The 25463-nt window shown below is 34.3% G+C and overlaps 9 protein-coding genes across 9 annotated transcripts; 4 read left to right on the top strand and 5 right to left on the bottom strand.

Moving 5' to 3' along the window:
* Positions 1-6: 6 nt before the first annotated feature.
* Positions 7-2187, top strand: PSO2 (DNA cross-link repair protein PSO2; the record flags this gene model as incomplete). The annotated part of the gene is made up of 1 exon (XM_071051443.1): positions 7-2187. One exon carries the CDS (start codon positions 7-9, stop codon positions 2185-2187), a length of 2181 nt encoding a protein of 726 aa, XP_070907472.1.
* Positions 2188-3037: 850 nt separating this feature from the next.
* Positions 3038-4741, bottom strand: GAT2 (Gat2p; the record flags this gene model as incomplete). Its single annotated transcript, XM_071051442.1, has 1 exon — positions 3038-4741. One exon carries the CDS (start codon positions 4739-4741, stop codon positions 3038-3040), a length of 1704 nt encoding a protein of 567 aa, XP_070907471.1.
* A 4234-nt stretch (positions 4742-8975) lies between these two features.
* On the bottom strand, positions 8976-9842 carry GLO4 (hydroxyacylglutathione hydrolase GLO4; the record flags this gene model as incomplete). Its single annotated transcript, XM_071051441.1, has 1 exon — positions 8976-9842. The coding sequence occupies one exon, from the start codon at positions 9840-9842 to the stop codon at positions 8976-8978; it is 867 nt and encodes a 288-aa protein (XP_070907470.1).
* A 950-nt stretch (positions 9843-10792) lies between these two features.
* Positions 10793-11569, bottom strand: CKB2 (casein kinase 2 regulatory subunit CKB2; the record flags this gene model as incomplete). Its single annotated transcript, XM_071051440.1, has 1 exon — positions 10793-11569. One exon carries the CDS (start codon positions 11567-11569, stop codon positions 10793-10795), a length of 777 nt encoding a protein of 258 aa, XP_070907469.1.
* Positions 11570-12028: 459 nt separating this feature from the next.
* Positions 12029-15022, top strand: HIR2 (Hir2p; the record flags this gene model as incomplete). Its single annotated transcript, XM_071051439.1, has 1 exon — positions 12029-15022. One exon carries the CDS (start codon positions 12029-12031, stop codon positions 15020-15022), a length of 2994 nt encoding a protein of 997 aa, XP_070907468.1.
* Positions 15023-15098: 76 nt separating this feature from the next.
* On the bottom strand, positions 15099-16133 carry CYC2 (oxidoreductase; the record flags this gene model as incomplete). The annotated part of the gene is made up of 1 exon (XM_071051438.1): positions 15099-16133. One exon carries the CDS (start codon positions 16131-16133, stop codon positions 15099-15101), a length of 1035 nt encoding a protein of 344 aa, XP_070907467.1.
* A 303-nt stretch (positions 16134-16436) lies between these two features.
* PEP12 (SNAP receptor PEP12) lies at positions 16437-17294 on the bottom strand (the record flags this gene model as incomplete). The annotated part of the gene is made up of 1 exon (XM_071051437.1): positions 16437-17294. One exon carries the CDS (start codon positions 17292-17294, stop codon positions 16437-16439), a length of 858 nt encoding a protein of 285 aa, XP_070907466.1.
* Positions 17295-17632: 338 nt separating this feature from the next.
* On the top strand, positions 17633-19993 carry SHE4 (She4p; the record flags this gene model as incomplete). The annotated part of the gene is made up of 1 exon (XM_071051436.1): positions 17633-19993. The coding sequence occupies one exon, from the start codon at positions 17633-17635 to the stop codon at positions 19991-19993; it is 2361 nt and encodes a 786-aa protein (XP_070907465.1).
* Positions 19994-21178: 1185 nt separating this feature from the next.
* On the top strand, positions 21179-23251 carry EXO1 (Rad2 family nuclease EXO1; the record flags this gene model as incomplete). The annotated part of the gene is made up of 1 exon (XM_071051435.1): positions 21179-23251. The coding sequence occupies one exon, from the start codon at positions 21179-21181 to the stop codon at positions 23249-23251; it is 2073 nt and encodes a 690-aa protein (XP_070907464.1).
* Positions 23252-25463: the final 2212 nt, after the last annotated feature.

Genomic DNA, 25463 nt, shown 5'->3' with positions numbered 1-25463 from the left:
TAGCTGATGTCACAGAGACGGTCCTTATTGGAAATTGATCAGCATGATATACTGCGACAACGTAAAGGAAAAGATACTAAGTTTAGGGCAAGGAACGGCAAACGATCCAGTACGATACCTGCTACTGCAGTGGGCAAAAAACAGAGGACATTAACTGAGTTTAATATTCCTACCACAGCGGTTTTAGCTGTGAAGAGGCGAAAATTGCATGAGACATCTTCTTTTAGTGACTATATTCCAATAGAAATTCTTGATAGCGATGAGAATGACAGCTCCAGTAGTATTGAGATATTAGATGACTGCGATAAGGAGATAGATACGCCAGCAGAGACAGTTAGCACACCAAAGACTGTAAATCAACCAAAATCTTTTTTGACACAACGATCACAACTAGCCATCGAGTCTCGAATAACAACCACAGATATAGAAATTGTAAAAGGGGATGTGAAATCAAATAGAGTCAATATATCGTTTTCCCAGGAATCATTGAAAGCATCTGCTCTTGTCCAACGGTTCGGTAAGAAATCACCAAAGAATGATGATACAGGCCATCTTATTTGTCCTATGTGTAGTATGAACTTGAAAGATATGCCTCTATTCGATAGAGAAACACATTGTGATAAATGCATTGAAAATGAAAATCAAAATGAAAATGAAATAGAAATAAAGCAAAAGATTATGGCTTCGAGTAAGAAGACTATGGACAAGAACAATAGAAAACAATCACTAGCTAATTCTAAGCCAAAAATTCAGAGCCAATTTACAAACTCCATAGAAAATACAGTAATAGCCACCTCTCTTGCACCAACAAAGCCTTTGAGAAAGAAAAAAAGAGAATATATACCACAAAGCTTCAAGATATTAACATTCAAGTCCGGTTTCAAACTCATAGTGGATGGTTTTACATATAAATTAGGACCGGATTCAAATATAAAGGATTTTTTCTTATCGCATTTCCATGCTGACCATTACATCGGTCTAAAGAAATCGTGGAATTTGGGAACTCTATATTCCTCGGTAATTACTAGCAACCTGTTAAAATTTAGATATACTCCAAAAAGGAAGAGCCAAAATGAAGAGGATGATATTACAAACTGTATCAAAGAATTGCAGAATCATGAACAACATTGGCTTAATGAATCGATATGTGTAACGACTTTGGAGGCAAACCATTGTCCTGGTGCCTCACTATTTCTATTTGAAGAATGGAACTCCGATAGAACTGACATAATTAAAACAATACTTCACACAGGAGATTTCCGCAGCGATTCAGCTGTGATTGCTAGCATAAATAAATTGATTAATGGCAGACCTATAGACGAAATCTATCTTGACACCACTTATCTTTTATCTACTTTCACTTTCCCAGATCAAAATATTCTGTTAGAAATGATTGCTGATTTTGTGAAACAGATAAATATCCCTAATTTTCGTCATTCTTTTTTTGCAGATAAGCAAAAATCTATTTTGCCCTTTATGAATGATATGAAATCCAAAGATGCCAGATCTGAAATTCCTATCCTTTACTTGGTTGGAACATATTCCATTGGAAAGGAGAAGTTAGCTATTAAAGTTGCAGAAGCATTGAAAACAAAAATATACGTGCAATCTGATTCTATAAAAAAAAAGATGGTAGAATTGTATTGGCCATTAACCTTTGATAACGACATATTAACAAATGACCCTAGCCAATCTCGAGTACACCTTGTCTCACTAAAAGTCCTAAGCGATGCTACTTCAATAGATAGATATATGAAAAACTTAAAGGAAAAACACCCCACGATTACCTATAAAGAAATCTTTGGATTTATACCAACCGGCTGGACCTTTGGTAATAGATATCAAAAAGCTTTCCAATACGATAGTAATTTATCTTACGAGGAAAATCACAAAAATCGTATAAATTTCTGTGTTAATCTACTTAATGAGAATTGTATGGGAAAATATAACAATAATTTAGAGTGGTTGAAAACTCAATATAAACCTAGGAATAAATATCAAGTGTTCAAAGTTCCATACTCAGAACATAGTAGTTTTATTGAGCTTCTCAAATTCTGCGTAAATATACCGTGGCACTCATTAATATCTACAGTCAATGTTGATAATGGTGTAAATAGTGCTGAGACGAGTGAATGGTTTAAAACATTTAAATATATTTTAGAAAATAAAGACACTTTACTAGAATAGCTAATTATTAATTCGATTTTCTTATATTCTTTTTATATTTTCTTAGAAATTATGACATTCTTTTGATATATGATGAATAATTATTTCATATTAGCATATGAATGAATATAAATTTGATAATGTTACATACTCAAGAGTAAGAGTTAATTTCATATATAATTGCTACCTGATTTTATACAGAAACTGAGACATAAAGAAAAAATAAATATGAACAAAGAATCGTTGATTCCAACAATGAATCTTAGATAATTTGTATAGCTAGTAATCTTACTAGTTGGGGTATTCAAAACCAAATAAAAAAAGGACTTAATGAACCATCGTTTTATTGAGACAAATGAAAGCAAGAAACGAATAAGGTGATATATCGATGTAATATTCGCAATTTGCCTTTTATGAGTGAGCTAAAATCTTTTGTGAAACATCTATAGGAAAAAACTCAAGAGTTATTTTCACTATTGTGGATACCTTAGTAGATCACATTTTATTCAGCCCAATAAAAAGAATGATTTCTTACCATTATCCTTCATTTTTAGGCAATTAATTTTTTTGTTTAATTTTAGGTTTTTTTCCTGAATATAGTCTAGAAGTTAAAAGTAGAATAAAAGCAATAGAACTTTAACCAACGGTATCGGTCACCACAAATTAAAGATCAGAAATCTGAAAAGAAAATAACAATAAATAAATAAAAATACATTTTTAAAAAGAAATGAATTAATGTCCCCAGCAATTGTGGGTTAAGCGATCAAGAATAGTTAATAAATGTCCGTACCTAACTGACGAAAGCCTAGTAAAGTATAGAAGCAAAAAAAGAAATAGCAATAATCAAAAAATATTTTAGGTTGGGTTTTGTTCATTCTTCTTTTCTAATCGTATTATAGTTACCATCTAGGCTTGCATCAGCGTCGAACTCTTCGATTATTCCAATTGGAATCTTTAACATTTTCGGTACACGTCTATTTGCCGTATTGTTGATCCTTTTGCGATATCTCAAAAGTAAATTTGCATTTTTGACACCAAATTTCGAGATTGCCTTTCGGTAAAAAAGACCACAAGCGTTGCAAAGTGTTCTATTTCCGTAAGGTCCTCTACGCCACTCTGGAGTATGATTTTCACCGCAATGTAGACATGATGTTACCGAATTGGAGCCCTCGCCGGTCCCACTAGTCCTATGACTATGAGATGAAGATGTTTTCTTCATGATTGGAGGCTCATTAAGAACAAGTTGATGAGGAGGAGGTAAAACACCACCAAATGGTGATTGTGGGTCTTCTTTATTCCTTTTCTTTCTACCTCTCTTTTTTGGAGCTTTACGTGTGTTAGAGTAAGTCTCCATTGCGCCAGTATAGAGCACCGAGGGTCTTTCATATATATTTGAGTCATAGCTTCCGTACCTAGGAGAGGCTAAAACGTTCCCATAGCCAGCTTGTAATGGCAAAATTGCAGATCCAGCTGCATCTGTTTTATTCAGTTGATTGTTATTCATAATATTAGCTGTGGCTGTACCAAAAGATGGTAGAGAAACACTCTCCCGACGGTTATCAGACAATATGCTGGCCACATTCAAAGAATTACTTCTTTGTTCCAAGGGTCCCTGGTATGAGAACTTCTCAGAAGTCCCCCTAGACCCCTGATACGCATTTACGAACTGTGACTGGTAGTTTGATAATGTTGGAGACATGACACTGTAGTTATTCTTAGTATTACTGTTTACTGGACTAGCAGACGACAATGCAGGGTTCACGAGATCAATTGGGCCAAGAGCTTTTGATTGGTTTGGAGAGGTCAGTTGTAGTGTTCTGCTCAGTCCACCCGCGGCCGTACTATCCGTGTTATTAATATTATCATTACCGTTATTAGTATCATTAATATTTTGATTATTGCCATTATTATTATTGTTATTATTATTATTATTACTATTATTATTATTATTATCATTTGAGTTGTTATTGCTGCTCTTGATGTTCTCTCTGTCCAAACCCGGGCTGCTATTGTTAACCTGTGGGCTAGATACAGGATTACTAGAGAAAGAAGAAAGCCCTGGCACTAGATGTGGTAATCTTTGGAAAGTGGAGGAGGAAGAAGACGAGGGTGTGGGCGTACCAGCCAAACTCTTGAATGGCGGCAAAAACCCCCTATGAGGCTCTTGGTGATTTGGCAATGGCAAGTGGTACGTCGAAGGGTACTGGCTGGCCAGTATCTGTCTTTTCTCCTCACTTGTCCCATTCTCATACTCTTGCTTCAGTCTTTCAACCTCATTTATGTTCGCTTGTACGACCGCTAGCCTCTCGTTAAAATCCCGTAGAAGCGAGTCATCCGTCTCGCGCATCTGTTTCAACAGCTCCTCTTTCTCTTGCACTAGTCTATTCAAGTTATCCCTGTGCCTCTCCAGGAACACACCTTCAGAAACAGTCTGTGAATACTCTACACTTCTGGGTGAAGCATCAATAGATGAGTATCGAGGCACTTGCTCTCTTTCCCTAAGTACCGACCAAAGCGGGGGAATATCTCTCTGTACCGTCGTATTATTATTATTCATTGGCAGATACGATATCATTTAAATTTATTAGTTTTTAATATTTTTTTGTCCTTCAAAAACCAGTAATCTTTGTATCAATTTCTTTATTATTTTTATTTCTTTACTTCTGTATATGTTTTTTTTTTTTTTAATCACCTATTTTTATTCTTTTCAAAATATTACGTAGGACTTATTTTTTTTTTTTTCTTCTTTAATTTTTTGTTGTTGTTATTATTACCTTTAAATGTTTCCTAGTATATATATATATTTCGTGGAAGTTTTCCTATATTTTAATTTATTTTTATATTTCTGTATTTACTAGGTTTTTTTTGTCTTTGTCTTTGTCTTTGTCTTTATTTAGTCTTCCTTTTTCCTTTTTCCTTTCTTTCTTTCTTTCCAGTTCTCTATTTTTTCTTTTTCTTCTTTATATTATATACTTTTCAATTTACTTTCTGCTCTCTTGCTTCTCTAACTCTCTTAGGTTCTTCCAGTTCTCTAAAATCATTTAAATACCTTGGAAGACTACACTACTTTGTATGGGCCTTGCTATAGTTTTTTTTTTTTTATTTGTTTTTTCCTTATCCAGATATCTACTTAAGGAAGAATAGTGCCCGTTTCTAAAGGGAAGTACAAAAGTTAATATTTTTTTAGGTGTTTATGTGTGTAAAGATAGTGGGAAGATTGATAGATAGAGATTGCTTCTCTTATAGTATATAAGAACATCAGAACGAAAGACAAAAAAAAAGAAATTTCCCCACGCTTATTTTCTCACGGAAAGTGGTTGAACCCGAGATGGAGGTAACTATTTTATTTGCGAGAGATGGGAACTTCTCACCGTTTCTGTTCCCTTTTTTTTTTTTATTTCCTTAGAGAGATGTGGAGGGCTAGCTGAAGAACCTGAATTTTAGGAGTAGAAAGAGAAATTAGCTTTCTTATTTTCTTTCTTTCTATCGCAATTACATTGGTACATCCATTCTTTTCTTTTTTGTTTTTTCAAAAACTCATTGAGTGACACGCCCTTTGTAAAAACAAAAAAACCATTATAAACACATCAAAATGATTACTGCTGACTTTTTTTTTGTTATAGCCCACCCTTTAAAAAGCGTTTCTTTTGAGAGAAATTGACGGAGTAGATATTGTGTCTCGTCTCAGTGTGTAGTTTTTTTGATGTGTCTTGAAAGGTGTGTGCGCTACCTTTTTGTCATTATACCAATTCCTTTTTTACTTCTTTTCTTTCCTTCCTTTCTTGCCGCGGGTGTCTCAGAAAACACAGTACAGCTGACAAGGATTATTCTCTAGATCTCCAGTGACGTCTTTTTTTTTTATCTTATATTATTGGTATTTCGGGATCTGTAAGAAAATTAAATAGACCTTGGTTTTTTTTCTTCCTTCCTACATCTCTTTCTCTCATTTCTACCTCCCCCTCCCTTGAGTTTTGCAGTGATTCCCCCTTCCCCTCAATAAAATTATTACCTATTTTTCTCCGTAAGAAACACCCTGCAACTTTAATCTCCCTTTATTTTTTTTTTTTCCAAAAAAATGGGAAATGATAACGACGGTATAAAAAATCTTCCCGCTTTTTTTTTGTAATTGTACGTAATTATCTAAGTGATGACGGTACCTTGAAAGGTATTCCTTTTTTTTTTCATAAAATTTAAAACCAGATTATTCACCCCTCATTACATGTACTTGACTTTCTCTAGTTCTATCTAGAATTTGTATCTGTGGTGGCAGGATCTTACAGTTGTGTTGTCATTTATCTCCCTTAAAGTGAAAACTATTTATTAAATAAAAGACCTCACTCTTATCCTACGGATTGTCATAGCCTCACACCAAATAATAAAAAAAATCAAAAAATTTCTTTTTTTTGTTTAAATGTCGGAAAGACACGGGTATATTAAATTACGATAGTAGAGGATATGACGTAGAAGAAAGGGAATGTTCTTTTCCCAATTTAATATTTTCGGGAACTCTAGTTCCCGACCAATAAAGAAAAGAATATAGTTATAAATGATATTTTTTGATATCGGGTACGTTATCAAAAATCTCCGTACAGCTGTTTCTTCAGAAAAAAAAATATATATCATTATAGGAAATGACACATTGAAAAAAAAAACAACTCTACAACTTACGTATCTTGTAATAAAAAAAAAAAGGGCATTGTGTGTGTTTTGTTTGTAAGTATTTTTTTTAGTCACGACTCGGGATAAGAGGGGGATATACAGTGCAAAGAGCGAGATCCCGTTTAAAGAAATTCACTTCTTTTTCTTTGAGAAAGTCTTGGGTAAATCCCGTTCCGAGCCAAAAAATAATACCTTAGAGAAGTAAAAAAAAAGAACACAACAAACAAAACAAAACTGAGCACGGGAATTTCAGGAATTGTGTTATTAGATAGAGATGTTACTATTATTATTATTTTTTTGATACGAGGAGGGTGCAAATCACACATTTTTTTTAACTCCCATTCGGAACAGGGACTAATGGAAGTTCAATTGGAGATGTCATATAAACTATTATAGAATTATATAAAAAAAGAAAAAGAAAAAAAAATATAATAATAAAAGATCAAGATATCAAAAGTTATAATGGATAAAGAGGAGAGTTCAATGTAATCAGAGAAGAAAGTATTATTTTTACGTCATATATTATTAATAATTGTAATTTTGTTTCTCTCCAATTAAAAAGAAAAAAAAAAAAGAATGCTTTTGAACATGACAAACCACATATTTGTATTCTTTAAAAGACACTGTACATGATTTTTTCTCGAATACGTTATTAGTTTTATTTCCTCCCCATTGTTGAGATACACACCCAACGTTAATAATTAATATATAGAATATAGTAAAAAAACCTAGACATTGTCCAAGGACATTAACAGAGGAAAAATAAAAAAAAAAAAAAAAACTTGCTTCTGAAGATTCAGGATTGCCCCCCTGGTGTGGTTATTTTAAGGAGTTTAGAGATTAATAAACGAAGATTCCTTTTTCTAGCTCTTATTTCCATGTCTTTGAATATCATTCTCTATACTCATGACCAAGGTGGCTATATATATACATATTTATTAATGAACAAACCCCGGAATATTGGTAAATACCAAAGATGAAACTAATCTTACAGACCTCAAAAAAATAAGACAACAACTGCTGTCATCCATATTTTTATTTTATTTTTCTAACGTGTGGAGGGGGTGGGTGGCATAAAAAATTATCCAATGAAACGTTATGCGTATGCTGTTAGGAAAAAAAAACAACTTGAAAGAGACATTCATTTGTAATAGCATAGTGAAAAGCAAATAAAAAAAATGACGTACCTAAGCCTCTTCTTATCTCTATTATATTATATTTTTACTAACCTAAACTCCCCACTTCTATATATTTTAACACCCGTGTCTACACGTCATTCTAAGCACTTCCCAACGCTCAACATATTATCATCTATAAGTTCACTCCATAATTGAAAGAGTGAAAAAAAAAAAAATAAATATAGATTACGTACGACTTGAGCTAATTGATTTCTTTCGGCAATCACAGAAAAAATTAAGATATTTTTACCTTTTTACTAATCTCCCACAACACAAAAAAAAGGGTATCTTAAAAACTACTTTCTAAGAGGGGTAAAAAAAATAAATACGATTATGCATCGCAGTTCTGTTTTTTTTTCTCTTTCTGTTTTTACTTTCTTCCAACTTAAAAAAAATCGGAAGAGATCTACATACTTTTACACGTAACCTTCACATTACATATTCGTGTAAGTAGATGTTTTGTATTTCGTTACAGCTGATAAATCACACGATTCGTATTAACTGATTTTAGGGTTTCCTGCTCTTAAGAGTAAAAAGAAAAAAAATTCTCTTCTTGTATTTTTTTTACTTGCGTATAAATAGAGCACTATATTTTCTAAACATCCATCTTTTATTATTTCATTATTTCTCTTATCATTAAAATTATTTTCTTTTTTGTTCTCTTTTAAGATCCCCGGAATCTATAAAATTTATTCTCCGACCTTTAGAAAAGGAACTTCCTAGGCATTCAATTGCTCTGGAGGTGTGGACAGCGGAGATAGAATAAATGTACTGTTTCTCATTATAAATGAGAAGCTTGAGACCGGGACTTTACAAAAAAAGACATGCTGATTTCTTTCTCTTGAATAGCGTGTCGTTATTTTATACTGAGTTTCTCTCATACAAATTAGAATATCTTGTGAATCTTTTTTTTAAAAAAAAAAAGATAAAATAAATAAATAAAAAGGTAAAAAAAACAACAAAAAACTCTATCTACATAGCATTCTTCATCTTTCTTAACTTGTCCATGACAACAGCACGGTGCATCTTACCTTCTGGATCGCCTACAGCCTTTCTGACTATTGGGTTATCAATCATCATAAATGGGTTGAACTGCAAATCATCAGCGATGGTGAATTGTCCAGTGGTGACTTCGTGGTGTTGGCTGTACTTTTCAAGCTCATCAAACCTTGGACACTGACCAACTTCCTTGAATATTTTACTACGTACAAATTTAACATTACTCAACGTGTACTCGTGACCAGGATATACCTTAGTGGTGGCCCAATTGGCCTCACCAACACCTTGTAGTATGTACTTATTCAATGCTTTATCCATCTCTTCACCTGTTCCTTCAAAGAATCTACCACATCCAGCAGTGAATAGTGTGTCACCAGTGAAAATAGCCTGCTCATTCGTTTCAGGGTCCCTGATGTAATAACACACAGAGTCCTGAGTGTGACATGGTGTACGGATACAAGTAACTTGCAATGACTCTAACTTATATTTCTGCATATGGTCTGGAATCTCACTAACATGGGGACACTCCTCAGAGCCGCCAATGATAGCCAACTTATCGTTGGGAACCTTCTCTCTCAAGTTCATAAGAAGCTGCGTGTTACCACCAGCATGGTCGTAATGGTGGTGTGTATTGACAATAGCCAAAATACTAGACTTTTCCTCTTCTCCCAGAGCAGGCCACACTTCTTCTGGTTCAGCTGGATCGATCAACCACGACTGTTTCTTATCTTGTGTGCTGACTAAGTAACTGTAGTTGACCCCACCGGTCTCCCATCTCATCTTTATTGGCTTAACATGCATACTTCTCTTAATGTACTTGACAATTGAACGTTTAAACATGCAAATTCTTAAAAACACTTTTTAAGTAAAAATAGATAAAACTTGGCAGTTGGAATAGAAATAAAATATTGATCTGAATACTGAATTTATATATAATCCCCTAAACTTGGCATCTCATGACAACCCTAGCTTTGTGCTACATTAACAAAAACGGAGTTTTACCCTATTGAGGGTATCTTTCCTTTTCCATTCTGCCCCCCTCTTATAAAATCGATGCGGGTTACTAGTGTAGACCTTGACCTTGAATAAGAGGTTAAGATAAGTATGAAAGCATAATGTATGTATGAATATATAGTTGTTGACTTGATTTAAGGAGGCAATTGCTCAACAAACTGAGAATTAAGATATTGTTATTTTGCAAGAAAATTATTTTAAAGTAAAATCTTATTCAAGTGAGAGATCAACCGCATTGATAATTCTGTGAACTATTATTCTTTCAGAATCACACAAAAAAACTGGATTTTATATGAAAGTCATTGTAATTAGTTTCTTCTTGTTCTTTTAGCGATGATATTACTATGGTAATGTGAATTGATTATAATTTCGCAAAATAAGGTACTATGTATTAAGAAAAAAAAAAATTATGCAATTAAAGTGAATAGAACAGTAAAGAAATAAAACAAAAGGAGAAAGTGAAAACAATCAATTCGACACTTTGGGGTAATGGACTTGTCCCTGAAATTAACTTAGAGGACTCGTTCTCGTAGCTGCAAAAAGTACAAAAGCCAAAAAAACAATAGCAACAATTATTATAACTTGAAATAAATAAATTTCGAGTTTATCTTGTGCTGATTTTATTTTATTTGCGCGTAACCGTGCATTAATTCTATATCTCCCACTGATGATTTATCAAAAAGTCCTCTCCTATGTTTCATTTTCAGTATTATTTATTATGTACTTTTAACAATAGGCCTTGGTTAAAATTGCAATTCATTATACTATTGTTCGGCTCAATCCCTATAACCACCATTCTTAGATATGTCGACATTTTTCTCGTTCAATTTCTTGATCAATTTCAATCTTTGAAATTCCTGCCAACGAGTTAGTTGGGCTTGTTTGTGTAATTCAAATCCGAAGATCTTAGGAACGTACCTTTTGTTTGGATGTCTTGGAACCATATCAGGGAATGCTTGTAAAAACATACCAGGGAAACTAGTACCAAAATATGCCCCATCAATTGAACTATGCCTGGATGATTTTGGGTTATATAGATCTTCACAGGAAGGACAGTACAGTTTTACGCTGTCAATTCCAGGAACGTCATGCAGACCTACCGGAAGGAGCGGTTGAAAATTACAGTACACCCGTGAACACCTTCCAAAATCGGCATCTTTGTATTTACTTAACATCTTCTGGAGACCCTTAACAGTAATAATGTATCTAGCGTGAATTAAACCATAGAATTTCCTGGCATCGTTCTCCAGCTGCTCCAATCGAGCCTTAGACATATTCTCAACAATCCCATCATCTAACTCATCAACAATGTACTGGACAACTTGACTGAACTTCGAAACAGTTTTCTGTAGGTTAATAAGGTTAAACCTATCTGTTATATACTCTGGGTCTACATCACAGAAATATTCATGCCCTTTCCTCCCAAGAAACAAATCAATCCACATCTGCGCATACTCCGATGAATCTGTGGCATCATCCATTACTTCATCTTCCAAATCAGCTTTACTAGTATTGCTCATTCGATCCGCCATTAGAATATCCCTGTCTCCCATTTGTTGCTATTCGTCTATTCTCGTTTTCTTGTGATTTTTTTTCCTGTCCCCTCTAATTTATCCTCACACTGTTATGCACACCTTCCTTTAATTATTTCCTTATCAGATATATGAAGTACCCCCACCTGTTTATGCTATTGCAACTGTTGTTCGTATAATATCCAAGTTCCCATTGAATTACTAAATACATTGTTGCTCAGCAATTTTTTTTTTGTCTTCAATTTTCATTGCCTTGGCTTCACCCTCTCTCGAAAAACCCTTTTTCTTCGTGGATGATGTATTACACACGTGAAATATCAAATGAGTAAACACCAAAATCTCAATTTAGATATTCATTCAATGGTAATCCGCAAGCTAGATCTTGGTTGACATTTATCTTGTGCTGGCATAGATTACAACTCACAATCAATAACACAAGTAGAAACCAAACGCAGGCCATCAATAAATAAATAAAATCGAATGAGACTTTTGAAATATCCTCTTGAAGGGTATGAAGGAAATGCAAGTTCTATAATCTCAATTGGTGATGAGCTATTGGTTTTATGTGGGCGGAAGGGGTCCGTAAAAGTATGGGAGCAGAAATTACTGTTAGACACAGCTTTTGATAAGTGTGCTTTAGACACTTTAAAGACCAAGTATGTTTTTAACTTTGAATTCGAGAATCCCGAGGAAGAACTTGTGTTTGGGATGGGAGACGAACAATGCTTATACTTGGCCACTGAACAGAGAGTGTACTGCTACGAGAACTGGCTCAAATCATTGAAAGGCGGGGCAACAGAGTTGAAAAGACAGAGGATATTCCAGTGTCAAAAAGGATCAATAATAACTGATGTCAAATGGGACGCAAAGCTGAAATTGCTATTTGTTTTAGCTGACCAACCTTGTAGGGTATATGTGTTCAATCTAGAGTCTCCTGATAAAAAGAAGCTTTGTGATATAAGGTTAGAGAAGAATATTAAGCCTCTGACCGGTATCGTTGATCCATCTGGTGCCGGTACTTTCACTGTACTAACATCTGATAAGAGTATTATCGTGTATCACTTGAATAAAGAAGGGAAATATAAGACTGTTGAGAAACTTCTCCATCATGTTTTAGTATATCCATTAAATTATAGAATTACAATGCCTCCACAAGCTGATTATTTACCAGTAATTAATAGTCTGAAAGGAAGTACTGGTACTGCCGGATCAACTGTTACTGCCTTATTTAATAGAAATCTAAAATATAAGGTGATGGCCACAGTAATTGAACCTGCATCTACTAATACCAAAGTTTTAGTCCATTCTCCTAAAATATATGAAAAGGTTAATACAAAAAAAGGTACTAGAACACGCTATAATCTCCTAGCTACGTCTACCAACGTCGATGGCACAGTTCTTGTTTGGAACTCAAGAAGACAAAAACCACTTTTTAATGGCATACACATTTCTGACTCTCCGATCACCGATATGACTTGGTCCTCAAACGGTCTGACGTTATTCGGTATTTCAAATGACAATGTTCTCTATACTTTCGCATTTTTAGAATCAGATTTGGGTAATATATTACCGGACCAGGAAATTGAAGAGGCTTGGAAATCAAATAAAATAACAAATGTTCTAAAGGTAACAAAAAGTTCACAGTCACAAAAGAAGCCTGTATCGCAAGAACCATCACAACCAAAATCAGAAGCTAATATTGTATCTACATCCAATCCAGTCTCTGAAAATAAACAAAAAACTCCTGAAACTGCAGAAAGTACTACTGTGACTGATCAAGATCATGAAAATACGACAAAATCTGAAACCAAAACTAGTGACTCCATAGCAGACGATAACAAAAATAATAGTAAAAAAAAACCTAGTAATAATTCTTCCAATAAAAATACTGATGCTGCTAAAAACGGCCAAAATGGGAATAACTCCGCAAAAGATGGCAAAGTCAAGACTACCGAAGGTGTGGTTAATGAGAACTCTAAGACTAAAATAGTGGATAGTAATTCGGATTATAAAATCGATTCAACTGGCCAAAAATCTGCAGCACAGAACACTGACAAAAATTATCCCACTACTACAGTAAAAATCGAAGTTGATTCCAAACAACAGCCAGAAAAAAGTGGAACACAAGTCTCGCAAGACTTTAAGAACCCCTCTTATGCTGTTCCCAAGGATTTGAAGCGTAAACCAAGGGAGGATTCAGTTGGTAACGGATCAGCTAAAAAACAAAAGAAAGAATTAGAGCCTCTTGACTTTCTTGACACTAACCTCATTTTACCAAATGTCGCATTCTCAAGAATAAGGTTGGCTACTCCTCTAATAAGAATGAATTTCAACTACTCGCCACCTACAGATGAAAAGCTAGTCATAAATGTTAGAAATGGGAGTGGTAATGAACAGAAACCTACGATAATAAAATTAAGTGACAAAAGTCTAGGTTCGGAACAGTCACTATTTCAAGACTTTATTCCAAAATATATTACTTTGGTAGCATCGGGTGATTCTTTTTGGGCTTGCTCAAGTGACGATGGAACACTCTATATTTATAACGATTCTGGTAGGAAAATTATTCCCTCGTTGACAATTGGAGTACCAATTAGTTTCTTAGAAGCTTGTGGCTCATATTTATTATGTGTATCTAGTATTGGTGAGTTATATTGCTGGGACATCAAAAAAGGAGAACTAGCTTTTCCCTCCAATAGTGTCTTCCCTCTTCTAAACCCTTCCTTGAGATATGCAGATGATGTGCTAACCAGAGCAGAAAACATTACAATGTGTTCTGTTACAAATGATGGATTCCCATTAGCAACCCTAAGTAATGGCGATGGTTATATGTTTGATAGAAATATGCAATGCTGGTTGCTCATCAGTGATGGTTGGTGGGCTTACGGTTCGCAATACTGGGACTCCACAAACTCCTCGACATTCATTCCAGACCAGCAACCTAAAAACATAAACTCCACTACAACCGAACAACCTAACTTTCTGCAAAGTCAAGGCAGCATTGTTTCATTCATGGAGAAGAAAACAAATAACGAGTTAACAAGGAAGGGACGTATTAAGAACCTACGAAGATTTGCTAGGACAATTTTAATGAAAGAGGGTTTCGAAAATATTGAAGAAGTTGTAACATTATCTCATCTAGAAAACCGACTACTAGTAACTTTACGTTTACATGAAGATCTGGAATTCAAAAAATTTATTACACTCTATGCTGTAAAACTTGGAGAACTTGGTTACATTGACAGATTAGAAGACTTATTCGCTTGGCTATACAACAACGGCGATTTGGATCAAAAATTAATAAAAAGCATATCTCGTACAGATTTACTTAAACACCTGATTACCGCCTGTGCAAAAATCAGAAATATCCAAAGGATAACGAACAGCTACGCTGAAATACTTGGATTATTACCAAATAATATCTTTTTCGACAAGAGCACAATAACTGAAGCGGAAAATGAAGTAAAAATATAATCTAGTTTTATTTACAGATAGATGCATTTGTATATAGAAGAAATAATTTTTTCATGGGATTTTTTTTGTATATACTTTAATTCAACTTCCAAACATTATGGTTGCCCCACCCTTTTTCCTTTAACAAACCTGCCACAGGTCCTTGTTGCAAGTCATATTTCATCCCTGCAACTTCAGTAATGTAACCTTCTGGTCCACACACTAAAGCTAATTTACAATTCGATGCTAGTTTATCAGATGATTTTTTATCAGTGAAAGGTTGTGGGATTTCAGACTTCGCTTTACCAATGGTCTCACCTTTTGATAATTCGAATAAGTGAAGTCTCATCTTATCTGATTGTTCTAAACTAGTCAGAAACTTCAATAACTGGCCCAGCTCGTCGCTCCTATTACATGAGTGATATAGATCTATCTTCCCTTTGAATCTGGAATAGGGGTTTAATCCTAACTGTAATGCGGCGACAATCCCTGTACCGGCAGTAAATGCTGCGATATCAGACTGTTTTTTTTGCTCTGAGTGTGAGATCTTTTCATGTCCCATAGAAATATTACAATCAACCGTTGGCCCTCGAAGTTCTACTAGTTCTCCTATCGGTAGTCTATGTAACCACCTTGCAACTTCTCCTCTATCATAGCTTTTTATATAAAAGACTAGTTTCCCATTATTGTTTCCACATGTGACGTCAATTTGTTGCAGTTGCTTGTGAACTGGATCAAATTTTAAAGGTAGGGGAGTATAGTTCCGTACTACCATAATCTCAGGTTGCTTTACCTCAACAGACCATAATTTCTCACCTCCAAACAATTCCCATAAATTGACTTTTTGCTCTTTTATAGGTGTTAATTCCATGAAATAATGACAACTATCAATGTCTACTCTATTGGTAATTCTGTATTTGGTAAAGTCATCTGGACTTAGTTCCTTAGTATCAGATATATAATCTTGCCACAATTCTTTGATCTGGGTCTGATAGTTCCAAATAATAGTGCCACTTATACCAGTCACTAGGGTTCCCAGTAACACATTCTGTCGCAGTGGTCTTCCTGATTTACATGGCTGCGAAATAAACCGCTTACAAACATATGGCTTAAATACTTGACGGAAAACCATTACAATATCAATATTAGTTATTTGAGCGATTGATATAGATAAGGTGCCACTCCATTTATATTGTCCGTAAGTTCTTCATCACTCTCTCTTTTTCTCATAATCATTGATTTTTAATCATGCGTCAACATGTTGAATTTCATGAAGTAGGGAAACATCATTACTGAGTCCTATTGAATATATAATTTCTCATTGAATTTATAGTATAGTATATATGACTGACATAGGTAGCTATAGAAGACCAAATACTCTAAAAATCGGCGACCTAGATTTAAATCTAGTTATCGTGGATGTTACTTTTCGATGTTATATGAAGGTCACCAATATCATAAACAATAGCATAACAACAAGAACAATTAAAAAATACAGACACCACTTGCTACTTTTCTTTTGATATCTTCTGGCTCTTTCAAGTTCATTAGATGCCATTACAGTATTATCTGCAGCAGTGTATATGTTAGCCTCTATGTTATCAACCATAATACCTTGTTGTTGAATGACGGCACCAAGATCTTTAAAAATACCATTTAGTTCAGTAATACTCCTTTCAATATTAGTTATTTCCTCATCTCTTTCTTGTATTAACCTCTGTTGATAAGCGAATTCCTCATTATTTATCGGTTCCCGTTCAATTACAAAACGTGTTTGATTGTTCTTATCTCCATGTAGTAGTTGTTGTTGTTGCTGCTGTTCTTCTTCCTCTTGTACTAATGCAGCTTGATTCTGATTTGCACGAAGTTTCCCCTTTGCTGCATCGTTAATGGTTTTGATAATTCCCGTATACCTTTTCTGCACATTTTGGAACTCCTGAAGAGAGAAATTTGCATCTCTCAATAGTTTTTCCCTCGCTATAACTTGCGGCCTATCCAGGGAGGATTCTTCTATGGCATCTATTTCTTTAACCTTTTCATTGATATTTTTAAGTAGTTTATTCACTTCTGTAATATTTGCCATAGCCTTATGGTTAATATTTTCCACAACTTTTGCATTTACATCTATGTCTTCTCCACGCGCCAGAAAGTTGGATAATGTCTCTGAAAACTGCCGTAGCGTAGAGACTTGACCATTAACTTCAAATAATCCTTGTGATATCTCATCCTTCAAAGGTTCAAACTCTGGACAATCAGTAAACCCTGGAGCCTCCTCTCTATCTGTATAATCCATATTTTAACACTAAAACAACACCGTTCCTCCCTGTTACTTTATAGCACAAACTAGCTGAATACAGTTTATTAATAAATACTATATTTACAACTAATAGATGATGGTTACTTTAGAAATCTATACAACTCATTGCCTCCTTATCTGTTTGTCCACTTATTAGACTCGCTCTTTTCAATATAAGGAGATGAAGCTAGTAGATAGGAAAAAAAATAAGGAAATTTACTTAATTGATTAATTAAATAATAATTGTAAGTAATAGGATGGAAACATAGGGTACATAACATAGATATTATCATAAACTTGGTAAGAGAAGGGGATAAGAATACGAAATTGCAAAAATGTCCGAGGCTTCAGACCCAATCCAATGCTTGTGTGAGAAATTGGATGCTGCCAAGATAAGAGTTGATAATACAGAGTATATTGGCGCCATTGAGGAGGTCAGACAAATTGTTAACCATAAAACGAAAGTTGACAAAGCCAATTTGCCTGGGGTAGAAGAAGTGATAACTAGATCATATCAGGATCATAGTGAGAGTCGCCAGTTGCTAGGAAACGTCATAAAAGAAAATATAGTGGGTTCACTTGATTTATTCGAGGAATTATCGCTTTCTACAATACATGTATTGGTCGGTGTTTTCCAAAATCGTGAAGAGACTCTATTGCTAATTCAAGAACTGAAATCTAGGTTACATTATGGCGAAGATCCACATATCAGATATTTATTATCAATCATGTTACAACTACTAGCAAAATTTAAATATAAGTTCCGAGACTTATCCTTTCTAGTTAGGGATTTGGCTTTAAGAGCTAGAGAGAAGGAAATCACACCAATGATGCTTCTAATTTTCACACAACTTGAACGTCTCTTTCCTGACGATTTTGGAGCTCAATTTTTGGAGACCATGGATGCCTTAATTATGGAAGCTGAGGAAGATATTGGCAATGATCCATTGTGTCTCATAGTTGAAATCCTCACCGAGTTATATCCAACTTTAACAGCTATGTGCTCTGCTGTATTTATTGGCAAAGGTGCAGACAATTTGATGAAACTACGAGCTACCTCTGAGGATAATGATCGTGTATTTAGACAGAAATTATTAACTCTGCTTTCTACTGCATGTATAGATGAAGCCGTTAGGGTACATATAAGTGAGCATTATATTGAAATACTCGAAACATCATTGAGGTTTCCTGAATATAAAGTAATGGCTGCGTTAGTATTGATCAAGACTTGGTCGTTCGTGAAACTGCAGCACATGGATGTGAATAAACTGGCTAATATATTAGTAGAAAACTTTATAAATGATGTTTCTCTAGAAGTTGAGGAAGAAGCAGATGTGACGGTTAAAAGCCAGCTCTCTTATTGCATAGAAGGTCTTGCGTACTTAACCCTTAAAGTTTCAATTAAGAGAATATTGAGGATACATGAAGTATTTTCACGTGAATTAGTTAAAATAACGAAGAAAGAGAGCGGTACTAATACCGTATTATACGGTGCTTTAATCATACTGGCCAATCTTTCAGCTATTCCAAACGATAAAATGGATCCTGCTGGAGGTGACCGGAGGTCTAAATCAATAGAACAACTTGGTATGTATGCTAGTATGAACGTATCAGAAGATAAGAGCAGTGATAAAGTTGCAGACAGTTCTGAGGAGGCTTTACAATTCCAACAAGACTATATAATATCCCAGGATCTCCTTTCTGATATGCGTTCTAAATTTGCTGAGATGAGCGCTGGATCAAAACAACAGGTAATACGCATAGCTTATAACTTAACCAGAGAAAAGAAAAACATTGCGAAATGTGTACAACAAGGTGTGACTACTTGTGTTTTGGAGTACTTAGTCAGCAAACAAGATCAAGGTTCTCCTTTAAGAATGCTTGGATACAGGACTCTGACAAGAATACTGATCTCAAGTAATCCAGAGTTAGTTTTCAAAAAATACTCGCCTTTGAATGCTGTGCCATTTTTGTTCGATTTGGTGGCCAAAGAAGAGATATCGGCTGGAAATGATGATTCAAAGAAGACAGGAAGCTCCAACCCACTATTTGATGAAGACGGAATAATTGATATTGTTGACCAATACGAGGCGCTATTAGCGCTAACGAATCTGGCCTCTGCAGGTAACTCAGATGGAGATGAAATATGTAAAATAATAGCTAACAAAGAACAATACTGGAACCTCATCCAAAACCTAATGCTAGACGAGAACCCTGTGATCCAACGGTCTACACTGGAGCTAATCAGTAATCTTATGAGTCACCCGTTATCCATTGCAGCACGTTTCTTTAACTTTGCAAACCCACAAAGCGTTCACAATTTCAACACATTGGTACAATTGATAGAATTAGAAGATAGTGCTTCTCAACGAGCAATCGCTGCTATCTTTGCAAACATTGTAACCACAATTCCCTTTATCGCCGAGGATCTACTTGACAAAAAAACTCTTATTGAAAAGGCAACTGCGGTATTCTACCAGCAGATGGATGACTTGGAGTTGAGACAACGACTAGTCATATTCTTCTATGGTCTCTTTGAGATTAACCCCGAGAAACCGGAAAATCAAGAACAGAAACTACAAAATCTCTATAAGAACGATTTACTGAAAACAGCCCTAATAGAATGTCTCAAAAGAGATGATACAAACGAAGAATATAAAGAAGCAATACCACCAATGTTAAGCTTAATGAGTTAAATCCCACAGCTCCCTTAGTAGTTTTTGGTTGTTGTTCTTTTTTAATTTTTTTTTTTTTTTTGTAACGTAATAATAACTTAATCTTAATATATCAACCCTCCAATTTCTGTGTTTATTACTTTTTTTTCTATATATATTTGTTCTACAGTTTATTGATATTGTATCTATATTGTATTATAACTAAATAGAATTGACAAATAAGCATTACTCATTTTTACTCCATTCTATTCAGGTTATTCATAGTGTTCTTAGTAGTAAACCAGTTGCTGCTACTTTTCTTTGGTTGGTTTTAAAGTATATAACTTAACTGGTACCCTCCAAACTCTCCGTTGATATTTCATTTTTTCACTTATTCCCAAGGGTCAATCCCTATCTTTTCACTTGTTATGTTCTTTAGAGATTTACTTAACGTTTCTTTTTCTCTTAGCTTATTTCATTTATTAAACCGTTTTGTGGAGGGCAACGGAAAAAAAGAGTTGAAAAACTACTACCACGGCACAGTGAGAGACTAGAGGGGACCAGATTTGGCAGTGAAAATCCTATAGAGCCCAAGCCTAAGCACAAGACCCAAGCACAAGACCCAAGCACAAGACCCAAGCACAAACTCGTCACGCGCTTGAGAGACGCGTTAGTTTGTTCAACGGTTGGTGCGGGATGGTCTATAGTCCGTGTTAGTTACTATTTCTCTTACTGAAATTGTATTGGAAGAAAATACAGGACAAGAGAAGTTGCAAGACACAAGAGAAGAACCAAGAAAAGAAATTGTGCCATGGCTCGACCTTATTAACATGAAGAGATGCTCTTTATAGGATTAAGTACTTGGAAGGGAAATGAGACAATATATGGAAAATAGAAATTTATTAGAAAAGGAACTATTGGATTTGAGCTATACTCTGTGTCTGTAGAACTAAACTCTCAAAGAAGAAAGAAAAAAAGAGCAGAAGCAAAAATTAAAAATTTACTATATATATATATTGAATCCAAAAAAAAATAAAAATAAAATAAAAGACGTTATTATATCTAACTTTGGAAAATTATTAAGTGAAAGAAGGAAAGAAAAAAAAAAAAAAATAATATTTAATTTATTCATTAAAATTATTTTTTTTCTCTATTTATTTTTTTTTAAAGAAGTTTTTTTTAATAAATTCATTCTAATCGAAGATAATAATAATATATGAAATAATAATGGGTGTAACAGGCTTACTTCCCCAATTGAAACCCATTCAAAATCCTGTCACGTTACGTAGGTATGAAGGGTCGACTCTCGGTGTTGATGGATATGCATGGCTGCATAGAGCTTCGTGTTCTTGTGCTTATGAGCTAGCAATGGGATTACCTACTGAAAAATATTTAAAATTCTTTATCAAAAGGTTTAATTTGCTGAAAACTTATGGAATTGAGCCATATTTGGTGTTTGATGGAGATTCGATTAACGTAAAGAGCGAAACTGAGGCTAAAAGAAAGGAGAAAAGACATGCCAATAAAGAAGTTGCTATGAAGTTGTGGAATTCAGGAAACAGACGGAATGCTATGGATTACTTCCAAAAATGTGTTGATGTTACCCCAGAGATGGCAAAATGTGTGATAGACTATTGTAAAAATAACGGAATAAAATATATTGTAGCCCCATTTGAAGCGGACTCACAGATGGTTTACCTTGAAAAATCTGGAGTTATTCAAGGCATTATATCAGAGGACTCTGACCTCTTAGTTTTCGGCTGTAGGAGGTTGATTACAAAGTTAAACGATTACGGTGAGTGTATAGAAATATGCCGCGATGATTTTTCCAAACTGCCAACAAAATTTCCAATTGGAAAACTAAACGAGAGCGAAATTAGAATGATGGTATGCTTATCAGGTTGTGATTATACTAATGGAATTCCCAAAATTGGGTTAATTAAAGCCATTAAACTGGTTTGTGTACATCGTAACATGGAGAGAATTCTTTTATCACTTCAAAATGAAGGGAAAGTTACTGTCCCAGAGGACTTCTATGAAGAATACCAATTTGCTGATTTGTCCTTTCAGTTTCAAAGAGTATTTTGCCCCCTTTCAAATAAGATTGTGACGTTAAATGAAGTACCAGAGGATCTCATTTCAAATGACTTACTTTACCGCTGTATTGGCAACCTTGTTACAACAGTAGAAGGTGAGAAGAGACTTTGTAAAAATCATGAAATTGACCACCACATACACTTTCAATTAGCTCGTGGTGATCTGAATCCTTACGACCATAAGAAAAGACTTGTGAATAGAGAACACAGATTACAGTTGCATTCAAAGTCGGATATGACATTTCATAAAACTCCTAATTCTGTTAATAATAATGAATTGAACAAGAAAACTTCTATGATTGATTCTTACTTTTCTACTCAATCTAAAGTTAATAGTTTTTCGGCTTCAACTTTATCAGAGCCTAAAAAGGTTGTTTATAGAGACCCTATTGCTAATAAATTTGAAGCTATGATGAACAAGAGAAGGCTGACTAAAACTCAGTCAAATGGAAGCACTACCAGTAAATTTTTTACTGCAAGTCAAGTTTCTGATCCAATGAAGAACAAGCAAGTTCAAACTCCACAATTGGTTCAAACTTTGCCAGATAAATCACCTGATGTAATTGACCTTTCTCAGGATAGTAGTGATACTGAGCTTCCTGATTCCGAATTACCAACACAAATACTAGAGGACTATAATAACTCTTCTGAGAACCTAATAAAATTATCTGATAAACACGTGTTTGAATCTTTTGAAGTTGAATCTCAAAGGGAAGAGATTGGAAATAACAGTGAAGGTTTGGAAGACATTACTGAGCAGTTATCTGAAACAGAGGATTTGCAATTATTAGAGTGCCACACACGAAAAAGAATTTCCATTAATGAAGAAGGTTCGAGACTCGAGAAAAGGGATTTACCTTCGGGGAATGGTCTTCTGGAATCATTCAAATATACCGCAGAATCAAAGCGAGAGCCTCTTAAGGCTTTTAGTGTAAATAAGGGTCCTGCAAGTATGCTGGATAAAAAACGGACATCATCAGATTTATCAAAAAAAATCTCGAAAGTAACGGCTACTCTAAGAGGCAAGAATATCAAAACTTTGTCTAGGTCACTGCGGGATTCCTTATCAAAAAATTTACCGCATAGAGTAACTGTAGAAAAACCTGTCGGTGCTATCTCCAATTATAGAACTAGAAACGAAAATTTGAGTTGTCTCTCCCAGTTTCTGTATGATTCCAAAAATGATAATACCTCCACTAATTAAAAAAATGAGGGAATGCTCGGAAAATAATAGAGGAGGAAAATATTAGAAAGAGTAGTGAGAAGGAAAGTTAACTACTATCTAAAAAAAGAAAAACCAACAATAAAAAAGAAATGAGGTTGCAGTACCTATAGTATGTGCAAATTTGATAAGCTATTCACCACTTGAGATGTTTTGTACGCTGTTTTGAGTCCTACTCCACGCTAATCATGTTTCTGCGCGTAGTTCTGTGTAAGGAAATAGGAGGGATCGCGTATCTTAAAACATAGAGAGGCGAAATATGCGTAGAGATGATTGCATTACCGTGGTATTTTCTTACAACATTTTCATCACAGAAGTACGTGTAGGAATTGTCTCTATATGAATCTGGTGTCTATATGAAATATTTGCTCACTTCTAATTGTTTCTTAATGGAAAATTTGCTCATCGAAGACTGGTAGGGATATTCTATGGATTTTACAAAAAAAAAAGCCCTTCATGCTTTAAACTTACTTTTTCTTCCAGATTCTTTTGGAACAGAGGATTTACCTTTTGTTTTTACCAAAAGGCAATTGGGGTAAAAAAACATTTTAACAGAAGTTGAAGTACACAACATTGCTTTCTTTTCTGCAACCCTTAATATAAAGGATTTGCATTTTGAAATCGTCAGCATATGCTCACCCACTCATATCAGATGAAGAATTTACGTCACCTTCAATGAATGTTGCATAGAATAGAATACTTTTTATTTCTTTTTTTTATTAAAAATTCCAAATTATAAATTCTAATGGTACTTTTCTTTTTGGTGTTATTGAAGAAGATAGAAACAAATGATGAGATAACTGACGGAGGCTATCTAAGGAAAGTCACCTTTTTTTTTCTATTTTAAGTCATTTCATGTTAATTTCAGATTACGCAGCTGATTAGTAATTCTATTTTTAATCTCGCAAATTTCAATTCGAATTACTTTATTTTGAATGTCCTACCAATCCATCTAGCTAGCAACGGAAATTATATTACTTATTAGTATAGTTGAGTTTAGAAATGCTGTGGGTTTTCTGTTGTCCTAAAAGTTATATGATAGAGTTGAGTTTGATTTATTGCCTTCAATGAATAATAAAACTAAAACGAAGAAGAAGAAAAGTAGTGTAGTATTTTATTTCCTAATTGGAGTGTTAAAGTTTACCTCATCCTCAAGGGTTTAGACTCTAGTAAAGTTATTTTTTTATTTGTCCTTCTACATGTTTTGTTTGGATTTTCTTCATACAGAATTGTAATATGAAGTAGTTTTTCCTAAATTGGAAATAAGCTACGTTGATTAAAAGGATTAGTAATATATTAATATTAATTTCTGCTTTCTGATTCGATTTTTATTATCAATTAAAAAGGCCGATTTACACAAAAAAAAAGATATTATTGAGACAAATTATTATTGAGACAAATACAGATTCGATTTTTTGCCCCTCACTGTTATAATATAATCTTAATAAAAAAGAAAAAACAAGTAACAATTTCCACCTCGAATCACTACAACATTTGCTTATCCCATTAAAATAAAAATAAAATTTAAAAAGGATGTTGATATTTTTAGGTCCAATTCTTTATTTAGGGATTTCTTTTTTTTTTCATTAACATTATGAATTTCGGAATTACACACTAAAATGCGGATAAAATCAGAGAGCAATAGCATTACAGTATCAAAGGAGTTTTATTTTTGGAATGCAGCGTTAACCATAACAGAGAAAAACTGATAGAATTAAAGGATAAATTTGTTGTGCCTTCTTTTTTTTTCTTTTGTTTTTTCTTCAAAGTAATGTCGCTATTGTTTTGTTTTTTTTTCATTAAAAAAGTTGAAAAGTGGTTCCACTAGTTGTAAACACGTTTTAACAGAAACCTAGTAGAAAGCTAAATTGTTTACTCTGTTTGTTTTGTTTTTTTTACTTTTTTTTGCGTTTAGCGATTTTTCATTCACGTAATAGCACTGAAGCATCGGCAGCATCTCGAAATACCGTTGAATTTTGATATGAGGCTCAAACTGTTTCCCTCCCTTTTAGGATGACCTCTGGCGTAGGACAACAAAATGAATTACTAAACAAGTCTACGTGTGATATACTGTAAATACAGAGCCAGGCCTTTCATGTACGCAGCTGCGAAAATATTTACGGGGAAGAGCCATGTTAAGAGAAAAAGAAATTGGTTTACAATCTAGCCAGACCGTGAAATATCGCACCTTTTT

This window comes from Nakaseomyces bracarensis (genome assembly GCF_045282275.1).
Source record: "Nakaseomyces bracarensis strain CBM3 chromosome Unknown Scaff6_1, whole genome shotgun sequence".
In the NCBI taxonomy this organism is placed as follows: Eukaryota; Fungi; Ascomycota; class Saccharomycetes; order Saccharomycetales; family Saccharomycetaceae; genus Nakaseomyces; species Nakaseomyces bracarensis.
Note: the sequence above shows the minus strand (reverse complement) of the source record. Positions and strands in the feature narration are given on the sequence as shown.